The sequence below is a fragment of the Condylura cristata genome, unplaced genomic scaffold, assembly GCF_000260355.1.
Source record: "Condylura cristata isolate star-nosed mole 26May11 unplaced genomic scaffold, ConCri1.0 scaffold00015, whole genome shotgun sequence".
NCBI classification, from domain to species: domain Eukaryota; kingdom Metazoa; phylum Chordata; class Mammalia; order Eulipotyphla; family Talpidae; genus Condylura; species Condylura cristata.
In genome coordinates this window covers 48,370,804-48,385,323 of record NW_004567116.1, presented here as the reverse complement: position 1 = coordinate 48,385,323, position 14,520 = coordinate 48,370,804, and the positions used below count along the sequence as shown (strand labels likewise).

Genomic DNA, 14,520 nt, shown 5'->3' with positions numbered 1-14,520 from the left:
TTAAGTGGGAAGGAAGTTCTGAGACCATCTTCAGTCCACCATTATGCTTCTGTATACTTGAATATGGGAAAATAAGGTGTATTTTCAATTTTGTTATTCATGCTGTGCATTTTAAATAAATAGCTGAATACTTAGAAATTTGATTTTAGATGTATTTCTGACCTTTAGAAATAACAACTGGCTTAAAGAGGGATGAAAGTACAAATAAAATGGGCTACTTCAATTTCCAAAGAAAACTTAAGGAAAAGTTGTTGTACTTTACAGCTTTCAATCCTAGAGAAAAGATTTCATTATTTTATATGTAAGGTAACTCTCTGGGCTCCTGACATCTTCATAGAATTTGAGTGGACTTTCCTTCTCTTGAAAATGAATGGGCATTTTCTTGCCCTCCACACTCATGAGCTTCATTGCCAATGGGCCAAGGTTAACATAATCCTGTGGTGAATAGAGAAAAGAGAATGGAAGAGTTGATTTAGCAGGTTAATAGTCTCAGTGGATTATTTAAAACTTTTTTGAATTATAGTTGAGATTTACCTGTCAGATTTCATTTCCCTCTGAAGTGGCTGTATACTATATAACAATGCAATAAGAGAGCTACTGTAAAGAAAAAAATTACTCAGTAACCTACATACCTACTCATACATATAGGAAAGATCTCCCAAAAGGCAGGGTAGAAGAAAGCTTGCTCATTTGGGGGTGTGTATGTGTTAGACTAGGGAGATGTATAATTCAATTAGTGAAAGATAAATGCTGGATAAATATGCACAGTCCTTCATTGTCTAGGTTATAACTACAGCAGAATTTTCTACATCACCCAAGAACAAGGGGGAGGAGCTGGAGACATTCCTTTGACTATATAAACATTCTGGTAGTGAGAAAAATTCATGTATATATATGATCTCACACACACACACATCTATCTATTTAACTATCTACCTATATATAAAATGTTTCCACATTCTTCCAGGCTGCCTATAGCTAAAGATGTCCACAAACAGAAATAAAAGTCTAATTTATAGGGCCCTCCCTGTTGGCGCAGCGAGTTAAAGCACTGCATTGAGAAGCTAAAGCCACTTCCGCATGAGTTCGATTCCTGCCTGCCCCGGAGGTGACCACATGGCATGGCAGACCTCTCCTGACCCGCCCGCTGCTCCCCTCAGCAGTGTACTTCGTCAGTCAGCCTGTTCTGCTCTCCACTCTGTCTCTGGTGAATTCTCTCACCACCCCTGCACCTCTGGCCTGTACTCCAGTTCTGTATGCACAAATAAATATATCTTTAAAAAAAAGAAAATGACATTTATTAAAAAGACCACCAACAAGTGCTAGAAAGGATGTAGAGAAAGTGGTGTCATCTTAAACTGTTGGTGGGAATGTAAACTGGAATAGCCATTTTGGTAAAAGGCAAATGATTTATATGATCTGAAGGCAAACCAGAGTATAGTACAGTCATTTTGGAAAGCAATCTGGATTTACCTTTAAAAAATAACAATGGATATACCATATGACATGACAATTTCACGCTTGGGCATCTACCGAAAGAACATGAAACTATCAACTCGAAAAAGTTTATATTCCACAATGTTTACTACAGCATCATTTACAATAGATAGGACAAACAACCCACCTGTGCCCTGATAGAAGATGTCTCAAAGGATGTGGTATATGTACACAATGGAATACCATTCAGCGATAAGGAAAGATGAAATGTTACCATTATAGAAAATGGAAGTAGCTTAAGGGAATTATGTGTAGTCAGAATAACAAAGACAAGTATTGGACATTGATATAACAAACAATGCAATAAAGCAAGATACTGATAAAAACTACTGGCTCTGGGCCCTCCCTGGCAGCATAGCGGGTTAAGATGCACCACTGCAAGCCAGCCACAGCTGCTTCAGTGAGAGTTCGATCCCCCACCTGGAGGTTATCCACATGGTGCAGCAGCCCTCTCCTGACCCGTCTGCTGCTCCCCTCAGCAGTGCACTTCCTCATTCTGCCTGTTCTGCTCCCCCACTTTGTCTCTGGTGAATCCTCTCACCACCCCTGCACCTCTGGCCCGTGCCCTAGGTCTGTATGCATAAATAAATAAATATATTATAAAAAAAAAAATACTGGCTTCTGAGTTTGGGATGGAGTAAAGGAAGGGACAATGGGTCAAAATGCCCAAGAGCCTAAGAGAGAACTTTCTAGAGGAGCCCTCCTGAATTCCTAATCAACAGAAACCCTGAAAGAAGATAAATGATTATTGTTATAAGCCACTGAGATTGGAGGTAAATTGTTATGTTGCATTAAATAACTTAAATTATCTACTAATAATTGATATCTATAAATGAATATATATAACAAATTGGGCAAGACTAGGAGTGAAGTACTATCCAGTGAGAGAGATGAATGATAGACAAGTTTTACTAATAACTGCAAATAGAATTTTTCAGTACCCTTATTTTAGGTTAATTTTCTCCATTTTAAGACAGCATTTTCTTAATAATCAAAGTTGTGTTCTCATGACTCTTACCTTGAAATCATGCTCATCTTCATACAATAGGTACTTCATCTTAGAAGTCTCAAAGTCTGTACACGAGCCCTCGTCTTCGTCACTTTGTTGTTCATCTCTGATGAGCTCCTCAATACTAAATTGTGGGATGGTGCTCTCAGCCGATGAACTCCTCATGTCTCTACTTTTTACATCTACAGGTTCTAGAATATATGCACAGAAATTAAGTATGTACATATTTCAGAGCTAAAAATAAAAATACAACATATAGCTTACCTTGTCTTAATCTCCTGGAGGAAATGAGTTTGAGAATCAGAAATGTAGAATCTAATGTGTAGTATTAAAATGAGAATGTGTCCCATCTGAAGAAACTCTAAGCTATATTTCCTTCTGTTAGTTAATAAATCACAGTAATCATCTGGGAGCCTACAGGTGTGTTGGCATTTTGTTTGGCTAAACTGGAACCCTTACCACACAGTAGATGACTTCTGTCTCTCTCCACTAGTATCTATTTACTAGTGGAGAAATGGTGAGAAATTTTCTCTACTATTTACTAGTGGAGAAATTGTGAGAAAGGTGACTGATTTGAAAATAGGACTAGAGGAAGCAGATAGGTTAGGACAAGCACTGCAAGAAAAAAAAAAAAAAAACTTACATTGAGGCTGACACATATCTATGTCCTAAGTAGCTCATGAAGATGTGATGTCAGTTCATAGCAGATGCTCGGAGTATGTTTGTTAAATTGAAAAAAACAAACAAACAAAAAACTATCACCATTATAATGAAGTGATACCTATATATGTTGTGATACCTATATATGGTGACTGCAAAGGCATTTTTTGAGGTGGCACTTCCTGTCCAGCAGCTTGGGTAAGATATAGTTTCCTAAAAGAACAAATAAGAAGCAGATTGTCAGGCCACAAATATTTTTTACCTGCTAAACAATGTCTGTTTTTCTGCCACTTTTCTCAGAGATGCATATAAACAAAAAGAGACATAGTTCCTACTCTTGAGCAGCAGATGGTGGCAGACAGGCTTCCAAAATTTGGGGGTGATGGTTTTACCATAATGATTAATCAGCACACAGTGTGAAAGATGTTATGGGGCAGAAACAAACAGCACCTGATTTAACTGTAGGAGACAAAGGGGCGGTTTCCATGAGAAGAAAAACCTGAGCTGAGTCTGGAAGAACCGGGGACAGTTTGCAGTGGGATGACAGAAAGTTATTCCCAGATCAGAGAACAGCACACTTAGAGTCCCAGAAGTGAGAGTAGCTGGTTTGGTCACCTGGGGTGACCCAGGAGAGGGCTCACGGTCCTCTGAATGGGATGTGATGAAAAGAAGGAAAGACAGCAGTGGGAGTCATGAGATGACATGTAGGTCCTGGTTTGCAGAGAGTGCCATGTTCCAGCCACAAGCCGGAGTTTGTGCCTGCTACTGCAGTTCTCTGCACCTGGGTTTAATTCTGTGCTCTGCTTTTCAGACACCCACTGAAAGCGCAGTATGGCATTTCCATGTGGTTTGTCTGCAGATGTGCAGACAACCTCTCATGCTCAGCAGTTCAGCAGCCAGAGTGAATCCCAAATACATGCTGCCAATTTTATTTTTTTTAAGGTTTCATTTATTCTTGCGTAGAAGAATCGGAATGTAGGCCAGAGGTGGGAGTGGGTGTTCACTAGAGACAGAGTGCAGAGCAGAACAGGCGGATCTACTAAAATACACTGCTAAGGGAAGCAGCGGGCAAGACAGGAGAGGTCTGCTGCACCATGTGGGTGAGCTCTCTGACCCGGAAGGCCTTTGGTTGGGCCTTTGTGCTGGTAGTGCTGGGACTTTACCCCTAGGCCACCAGGGAGGCCAGGCTGCTGATTTTACAGAACATGAATAAAGTATTATCCAATGTGGTTAAAGTTCTAATAAATAACAATACACAATGTTTAAATCTATAAAACACTTCTCAAGATTTAATTTAGTAATGGTTAGTTTCACATGTAGCTCTCAGCTGTAGATAGAAATATTTGAGTTCACAGAATTCTCTTCTTCCCTGGTTTGACCATTTTAAATAATAACAGCTTCCTAAAATGCCCTAATTTCATAAATCTGAATTTTCTCTTAGTCATTGTCATTTTTATATCTGATAGGGCAGCAACACTTGATCACTTGATATTTAATGATATAGAAATAGTCTTAAAAATGTTATTATATCAAGTAGTGTTAGATTTATAGGCATTTATCCATTTAGCTAAGCCCTGTGGTCCTGGCCTCCCATCTACTTAACATTCATCTCACCTAGTGTTCCAAACAATGACTATATGTATTATGTGATGAGATAAAAGTTTGGGGAACACTGGCAGGGACTATAGTAACTCTATTAGCCAGAATATCCTATTTTTGGTTTGAATAGGGAAACTGAACTTTTCTATGTCTCTTAGGAAGAGTTAATGGCTATTTTTCAGCATCTTACCAGAAGTTTCAGCAAAGAGGTAAAAAGGACAGTTACTATAAAATACGTAATGTATGCTGTATTTCTCCAACTTGAAAATAGGTATAGTGAAAGCTCCTGAGTCCACTCAAAGTCATCCTCTGGGGCCCTCCTCGTGTGCAACAGGTTAAAGTGCAGCACTATGAAGCAGTCTGCAGCCACTGCAGCATGAGTTCGATTTCCTGCCTGGGAGCTGACCCACATGGTGTGGCAGACCTCTCCTATCTCGCCTGCTGCTCCCTCCAACAGTGTATTTTAGTAGACCAGCCTGTTCTATCTCCCTGCTCTATCTCTGGTGAATCCACTTACCACTCGCACCTCTGGCCTGTACCCCCGTTCTTGTATGCATAAATAAATATTAAACAAAAACAAAAGCAAAGGCATCCTCTGGGTATGAAGTATAGCACATAATTGTTACACATTTCTCCATTTCTTTATATGTCTTTTTAAATAATATCCTAAATAATTGCTCAAGAAATTTATAACCTAGCCAGAAAGCAGACATTACATAAATCATCAGGAGCATGACAGACACAAAGGGAAATTACAGAGAATCCTGGAGGCTTATGCTGGGGTAGCTAGCCCAGTATTTATTTATTTTACTTTTATGGTTTTATTTTAAAATAATAATAAATTTATTTATTTATTTTCTATATAGTAGGTCTTTCTATAGTTTTTGTTCCCCTTGGTTGTGGCCCTCCCACCAACAATCCACCTGCAGCCAACTCCTTCCCCTCCTTCTCCCTCTCCAGTTCCAATCACTCTTCCTCCCCTGCTGCAGGACATGGATCAATGAACATCCCACGGGCCTTGTCATTTTCCTGGACGCTTGTCCTTTTCCTGTGTGAGAACCTGTGCTTCTGGACCAAACAGGCCAGGCTGATCAGATCCCCAGGAGCACCTGTGAGGCAGGTAGCAAGGCAGAGCCAGTCAGGAACCTCTGGTAGGTCAGGTGTGTGGACTGGTTCTCCCGACTCCTTGATCTGGGAGCTCCCTGTGGTAGAGGAGACTGTCCTGATTTGCCCTCTGTGTTCTGTGCCTCCTCAATGGCACTTAACCCAGTATTTATAAACACCACTCATGCCATTTTCCCTTGGAAAAATTTTTATTTCATCTCTCCCAAATCTGAAGCAGAACTAAGCATTCATGTTTCTCTCAAATGAAAACTAACCACAAAGCATTGATGAATGATGTGAATTTTACTGAAGATTTTTGTGGGAAGACAGAGGGCATGTTTAAGTTGCATAAGAGACAGCAGACAACATAATGAAAATCCCCATTAAATGTTTCTCATCTCCCTTTCTGTCCTTGCCAACTTTTTTTTCTCATGGATTAAAGAATTACTCTTTATAATAATTAGCACTTCACATCCAAATCAACACCAAATTATAGACACCAGATTGGATTGAGCTGACTGAGCGGGAAGTGGAGTTGGCAGGGTAGAGGGTGGCTCCTTTCTAAGGTTTGGCAGGTTCAGAATAAAAGGAAGAGAAGAGAATGGACAGCAGGTAGAGCAGTGGTTAGAAGCCACAGCAGCAGCTGGTGGAGATTAAACATGAAACAAAGAAGGTGGCGGCTGTAGCAGATGGCAAGGATTATAGGTGGGACGGAAGTGGGAAACTGGAAACCTGATCATAGAAGGGAGGACAGGCAAAAGAGAGTATTGCCTACCTGGGCGACAGTGACACTCCCACCGGGGTCCTCAAGACATCAGCTTAAAAGACTAAATATAGGAGCTCTGTAATCAACCAGTTGGTTCAGTCTGACTGCCTACATTATCTATATCGTATTTACTTTCCTAGAGCAGCCCCCATAAATTTAGGGGACAAGGTATTAGGTGACCTCTTTCTCTACTTTGTACCACACACCCTTGCCTCCCCACCAGCTTTCAGTCTATAATTAATTGCACTATTTTCCAGTTTCTCCAATTTTGTATCATAACATCCATCCCTTTGCACATCAAACAGAAACCACACAAATTACTGTAGTTCTCCTTCTTGAAACACATTAAGAAGTTTGTAAGTAAACAAACACAGAAAAATAGTATTCTTCCATGAATATCATGGTATTCTTTCCATGATACACAAACAAAAGGAATTAGGTGGATAGTTTTTTCCCGGCTCTCCTATCATGTTTAATTTCTTTGCTTTAATTCTTACTCCCAGACGTTTCTTTCCCATCGTGTGTAAACACCTTACATTTTTGTGATTCCTTTCCCTTCTGCTCCTAAATATGCTACTTAGATTACTTATTGTTTCTAGCTGCTTGTCCAAATTATGACTGCCACTTTGAGTTTTAATTCCATGTTTCAGGGCATAGTTTTTTTTTTTTCTATAAGAACTGGAATATTAAGACCTTTTTGTCAGGTTAAAAAAAAAGTGGTAACTTAAAATCAAAGCCATGTATGCATGATTTCTTTTGTGCAGGAGCAAATGTGACATGGAATATCAGGCTATTTTTGCACTAGAAGATAGTTTGACTCTTTTAAGAACTATCAAGGGAAATAATTCTATAGTTCACAAGTTATCCTGAAGACCATGACACTTTCAGGAAGCAACCACAAAATTGTGCTAATTCTTTTATTCTAACTCTGCACCTCATACAACTTCCACTACACATAAATGCTATACATTTATTTTCATGTCTGTTTTTCCTCCTTGTCTAGAAGCTTCAGAAGGTTGGCGCTTGTGACATTCATATTAAGTGTTCGCTCCTATGGTGGCCCCCTTGGTAGTGCAGGGGTTAAAGTCTCAGCACAATCAAACTGTCACCAGCCACTGTGTCCCTGAGTTCAATCCCAGGCCAGCGAACTGACCACATGGAACAGAAGAATTTGCCTGTCTTGCCTGCTGCTCCCCAGAGCAGTGATTTCAGTATATCCGCCTGTTCTGGCCTCTACTCTCCCTCTGGTGAATCCCTGCACCCCCCCCCCGTCCCCCTCTCGGCCTACACCCCAGTTCTTGTATACATTAAAAGAGTGCTTGCGACTATGATTGCAGTGCATTGATGGATAAAGTAAGCCAAAGTTTGTGCTGTGCCAGGTTCATTGTTATGATCTTGTATCTTTACCACTGTCATTTTGTGAGTTCTTTTCTCCTCAACTATTGTGATCAGGCTGGAACATTAAATTACATCATATTTTTTAAATGTTATAAACTCAAAAACAAAGTGAAAAAAAATTTTACATGTACAAATGTTTTAAAAATATTTCCCAGATATGTTATTAACTTTTACCTGGGTATTTTGAGATCCACAAGTCTACAGTTGAATAGTTGATTGATAAGCATCAAATTTTCTTCTTCCAGTTCATGAATAACATGTTCCATTTCTTCAACTTCTTTCCTATGAATTGCAATCTGTTCTCAGAAGAGAATGGTTGTTAGCACTTGTTGACTTATTTCTATTTAATGTATAAAAAATTCAACTCCTAGTATAATGGACCAGGCGAGAAAATAACAAAAATAATGAACAACCATATACCAGAGACATTCTGTGGGGGTGGAGTGGGAAATGGGATCAAAAACGGGGGGTGTGGGGGAGGGAGGGAAATGCACGGGACTATGGTGGTGGCACAGGGGTGATTTGGTGATGGGAAACCGGTGGGGATTACAATCGAGATGGAAAAAAAAATGTGCAAAATGATGTAAAAATAAGCTTTGTAATAAATAAAAAAAAAAAATTCAACTCCTAAAAGAATATTTGTCAGATGGATAGATCTATTCTGTATTATTTATTATTGGATTTGCTTTGTCCTCCCTTTCCAAGAAGGGAGAGTGGGACTATTTTCTAGGCAATCTGCATACCTTATTTGCATGATTAGGCAGTTATAAACAGAATGAGAGAAGTTGTCCTTTCCTACCCTTTCAAAAATATCATTTGAGCTAGAGGCAGAGATAAATAAGCAAAGAAGAAGAAAGATGAATATTTTTATCTATATTGTATAATAATAACAATCTACCTAATGTTAATTACAAATAACATAATGAAAATTCATAATGAAAAAACCCCTATATTTTGGCATTAAAAGAAATACAGACTTATTGGCTCTTTCTATTAGCTCCTATAATACAAATATATTTTCTCTGAGTGCTGTAGTGGTTCTAGGAAACATCAAGTGATGGAATATTGCTCATCCATTCATCCAATTGCACTGTATGCCTACTATTACCAGAAATTATGGTGGACTCTGGGAACAAAGCATCAGCAGGATATAATAACTTCTAAGGAACTGTTAGCCTGGTGGGAAAGACAGTGGTGAAAATAGAAACAAGTGTGGTAAAAGTCATAATGGATGCTACCCAGTTTCTTTAAGAGGAAAAAAAAACGTTTATTCTATGTCTGTCATCTATGAGGGATTAAAGGAGTGCTAATAGAAGAGGTGGCAAATAATCTGGATCTTGAAGGGAAAGATTCCCTATGCAGACAAGCAAGAAGAAACCACATGTGTAAAGATGGAGTTATTTTGGTGTGGGTGATTTAAAAGTAGGAGAGGAACTGGACAATTTGGGCAGAGTCAAACTGCTATTAAATCTGGTTTTTATTTTGCAGGTGATGGAGGTCATTGATAGTCATAACACAATTAACATTTATTGCAGAAATGTTGCCCAATTTCTGCCCATCCAGAGCAGCATGAGCTAAAAGATCCTGGATCAAGAGGTATTCATGGGGACAGGTTAGAGCTATGGAACAATTAGAAGAATAAAAAAATAGAAAGGGTAGGTTGTGAGAATAATGGAAAAAAATTGTTGAAAGTATTACCTTGAGGGAATATGATATAATTGAGCATCTAGACAGTGAGTATTGATTTCTGTTCTGTAATTTTTGTATTTTTCAATCCTGAAACACTCAGTATTTTACCACACACATATTTCTAGCACTTAAGTGATTGATTAAATGCTTGAATTCTTAGTAGGGCAAAGTTCTGCACTAGCTAGATGTAGGAAGATACACAGATGATTAAAGCATGGCTCCTGCCTTCAGAAGAGTTTTCAATTCAGTGGTCCAAACACAAGCAATTATAATATGCAGCGATATGTGTCACAGAAAAGGCTAACTTGTTTCTGGTGGCTTGAAGCATATATTAGGCATATGCCTTAAACAATTTAGCAAAATCATTAAATCCATAATATTGATCATAAAACTAGGGGTTGATGCTTTAGGACTTCAGGTTGAGAAATAATCAGCTTGATTACAAGCCTGAATGCTTGCACAGAAATTTTTCAAATGTCAAAGGATGAAATAGAAGGAATTAGCAGCACATTTGGAATGTTTGACCTAAGAATGTTGCATGCTTGTGAGCTGCACACACAGTTCTTGTTCTCCATCTGAGGCTGGGAATAAGGATCCTGTGAGGGAGTATGCTCCACTTTTCAAGCTCTGGCCACCTTGTGATATACCCCTGAGTGTTCAGTAAGGTTCTCATTAATGCTACCTCCCTCCTAGCTTTTCAAAATGTTAGGGAAATGAAAACTAGTTCCTTTTATTGTCATGTAAATACCCTTAGATTTCCAGGGTAAGATAGTGAAAAGGAAGAATCTGTAGAGGACTTCCCTCCCTCTTCCCCTTCTGCCAAAATACTAAAGAAATGTACTTAAGAAATAAGAAGAAAAATTCTGTTAAAATTATTATAAGACAAGGACCTAGGTGCTGAGTCAGGTATATGCTTTTGAAATTTTCTGCAAGATCCAAATTGACTTTGTGTCCTTTCACACTTGAAACTTGACTGTGAAATTCTGCCTCCCTTTGTCTTGTTTTCTGGCTTTCCATTTATTACACAAATCAAAGCTATTTGGAAATTTCAATTTTCTTCCTTTTCCTAATTAGCATGCTAAATAAAACTAGGTCATTAAAGTCATGCAACAGGAGGTCTCATACTTCTCAGAGGTCTGAGCTTTTGGTTATTCTTTAGAGATAGTTATATGGAAAAAGTTTTTAGGAGTTCCATTATAAATATGCCTTGTTACACATTCTAAGCTTTCCTCATTTAAATTAATTGACATGCATTGTTCAATTTGGAAACAATTTTCAATTTTTATGATAATACTTATAACCAAAAAAGGGTTTTAATTAATTTGTGAATAAATTTAATAATGCTAAAATGAATATTTATTGAAGTAGAAAGTAAATGTATTGAATTTCCTTAAAATTGCTTGTCCTTTATTACTGAACTCTTTTTGTTCCTTATTCAATTAACCTTGACATTTATTATTTTTTTATTTCCACTAAATTATGAGATTAAGACAAAATCGAATATAATGCATGACTTTGGTAGGAATGGTTAAGGCAACCTACTGGCCTTTCTATCAGTCAAAGGAAGTTTTATTGTAATCATTTTCTGTAAATGTAATATCTGTGGCATCTTATAAGATTAGTTTTGAAATGTTAAATTATAAACATTATGATCATACTGTTTGTATTTAATAAAAGCATAAGAACTAAGTTCCTCCCTATTATTCTTTAACTATTAAAATCACCTTGAGCTTTTTTGAAGTTTAGTGCTTATTTTTAGAAAATGAGGATTCATCTTGATTAATTTTTTAGTAAGAGTGTGAACTCAGTCACTTTGACTTTACAAAGTTAATTCAAAGATAATTGTCAAAAACATAGAAAGCATATTGAGTTTAAAACCTTTTCTCTCCAGCACTCATTAACCCTATTCAGTCAAATAGATTTCAAAGAAAACTTAAAAAAAAAGAAGCTGACTGTGACAATTTCCCCATAGATATAAGCAGATGGTGAAAAAGGAACTGTCGGAGGAAAAAACAAAAATTGAAGGAGAAGTTTAGTAAGTGCTGGTTTAGGTTGCACCTCTGGGACACTTATATGAAAATAGAAATGGAGTTTCAGAGCTGAGGACATCCAAATTAGTGCTGAAGATGTACACTTGGGAATCACTTACAAATAAACTGCTCACAAGAGCTGTGTGTAGTTGAATCTTTCAAAACATAGTGAGTTTTCTTTCATAGGGCATCCAAGCCGAAGTTGTATAAACTTATCTGGAGGTAAAAGGAAGTTCAAAGTAGTGGGTCTTGCACATCCTCTAATGCTCCTGTAATATCTAGACCAAAGATTTATTCACCTGCTTCACTTAGCAACATGTCCTCAACATCAGCTTTCTGTCTTCAGAAAATAATTGAAAACAGATTCTGTTAGTTAACTCTTACTTGTTCTCTTTTGATGGGCTCCTATTTGTAATTTTATTTCAATGGCCTTTCAAAATAGATAGGATCAGTTTTTATCTTGAACCACAATATAAACAATTCACAAAGGTTTCAAGATAACTTCTTCCTGCATCCAAGATCTAACCAATATATTTAAATTCATTCCTCCAGTGAATTTATGTCTATTCATTGACTTTATTCATTGAATTTCCACTTTATAAGCATAGACTACTTATTAAATTTCATTAGTATAAGTGTTTGTGAAGATATAGTCAGTGCAGAGAAAAAACAATAAATGGACATTTCAGCATTTTTTTTTTAGCAAGAGTTACAGTAAAACAGGAACATGCTGGAGAAACATTCAGATTTCTTGGCGGAGTTACAAAATGATTCACATGGAGATTGATCCTCAAAGTTCATCCTAAAGACTAGCATTGGAGTTTTACAATGGCAGGCAGATGAGGGTAGGGAGAAGAAGGCAGAGGAACCAGTGTGTGAAATGTAAGAAAAACAGGGCAGAGAGACCTCCCTGGTGGCTCGGCGTGTTAAAGTACTGCACTAAGAAGCTTAAGCCACTTCCGCATGAGTTCGATCCCCGCCTGCCCCGGAGGAGCTCATGGTGTGGCAGACCTCTCCTGACCTGCCCGCTGCTCCCCTCAGCAGTGTACTTCGTTGATCTGCCTGTTCTGCTCCCCACTCTGTCTCTGGTGAATCCTCTCACTCTCCGCATCTCTGGCCTGTACGCCAGCTCTATATGAATAAATAAATAAATCTTTTAAAAAAAGAAAGAAAGAAAGAAAAGTGGGGCGGAACCGTGTAACAAAGGTGTAGGGGTCATCACATGACCACCTGCCATCATGACCCTTATGCAGCTCTGATAGCAGGAGATTAAACAGCTGAGTAGGCAGCGCTTCTGCGGCCTTGGATTCCTGAGTAATCTCCAGAGGAAGTGAGACTGTATCCCGAGGGCAAGCTGGGATATAGATAAGGTAGCGTGTAGGGACATATTTATCATTGAAAAAAATACTGTAACCAAAGGTTTGATAAATGACTAAACCAAAGTTTGGCTACAAAAAAAAAATGTCCAAAAGGCCAGAGTAGGCCATTTCAGAGACTCTCCCAGCCCAGGTATAGATTGGAGTCCTCCCTCCATGACGGAAAGGTAGAGGGGGAATGATCCAAAGGAAACCTCTGAGCCTTATTTAGTAATATGCTCCATAAGAAGGCATGTAAGCTCCACCTTGCAGTGCATCAAAGGTCCATTTTGGATCTTTGGAGATGAGCAGGGGTAGGAAGAGTAAATAAAAAAGACAGAATATTTATCCAATGGAGACCATGTGACCTCAAAACAGCAGAGAATAAGGTTAAATTGAGTTTTGTGTCTTGCTCCTATCACCCAAGGGAGTAGGGAAAGCGAGATAAAATTTAGAAGATAAAGCAAAGACATTTTGAACATTTAAACATGCTCTGTGAAGTGTAACACCAAACATGATTTCTTATTACTGTTGAAATTATTTGTGGCATTTGTTGAATAACTACCTTAATAAGATTAATAAGACTAGGGACTCCATTTGAATTTCATTTGACCTCACCTCAGTGAGTCACAGTTCCCTGCTTTTTCAATGATTTTGACTCATAAACAAAAGTCATGTTTAGCTCAAAAAAATGAGAAAGAAAAAATTATTTTCTAGCAATTTCACTTACCTCTTTCTTTAGCCAGTCATTCTCCCAGATTTCTCGATAGCTGCCTTTGTCAATTAACCTCACAGCATTCTAAAAGAAAGATTCTGTGTTAAGGAAGAGTTGCCACATGGCAAATCACAATTGTAGCAGTCTGCACAATCAACTTCTCTGATCACTCAAGGAAATTATATTTTTCAACTTGGAAACTTGCCTAAGAACTTTTGGTTCTGTCATTCTTTCTTTGCCATTCTATTTTATTGATTTTTGCTTATTTACGCCTTTAATATGGCAGTTAAGAGAACTGGGTGCTGGCTGTTCATTCAATTTGGCTTTGATTATGACTAAATCTGACTACCATGGTCAAATCAGTCATTCAGTGGACTCTGCAATTAAGGTAGTTAAACTACAGTGACCAAAACTACTTTCTTCAAGTGTATGGCCATAATCTTCACTTTATAATGAAATATACATATATATGTATGTATATATATATATATATAAACAGACCACGTATGTGTGTGTATATATATGTATGTATGTGTATATATATGTATATATGTATGTATATATGTATATATATGTATATATGTGTATATATATGTATATATATATATATACATATATATATACACACACATACATGGTCTGTTTAGAACACACACACACATACACTTGTGGCATATTGATCTCTGTTTTTTAACCAT

At 37.8% G+C, this 14,520-nt stretch overlaps 1 protein-coding gene across 1 annotated transcript in view; it reads right to left on the bottom strand.

The window, feature by feature from the left end:
• Nucleotides 1-273: 273 nt before the first annotated feature.
• Nucleotides 274-14,520, bottom strand: part of CCDC83 (coiled-coil domain containing 83) — a 35,530-nt gene continuing 21,283 nt past the window's right edge. Inside the window, exons 6-10 of the mRNA XM_004683264.1 lie at nt 13,838-13,906; nt 8,208-8,329; nt 3,288-3,379; nt 2,516-2,697; nt 274-435 (exon numbers count right to left, since the gene is read on the bottom strand). Coding sequence (XP_004683321.1) covers nt 274-435; nt 2,516-2,697; nt 3,288-3,379; nt 8,208-8,329; nt 13,838-13,906 — 627 coding nt within the window. The remainder of the gene's footprint in view (nt 436-2,515; nt 2,698-3,287; nt 3,380-8,207; nt 8,330-13,837; nt 13,907-14,520) is intronic.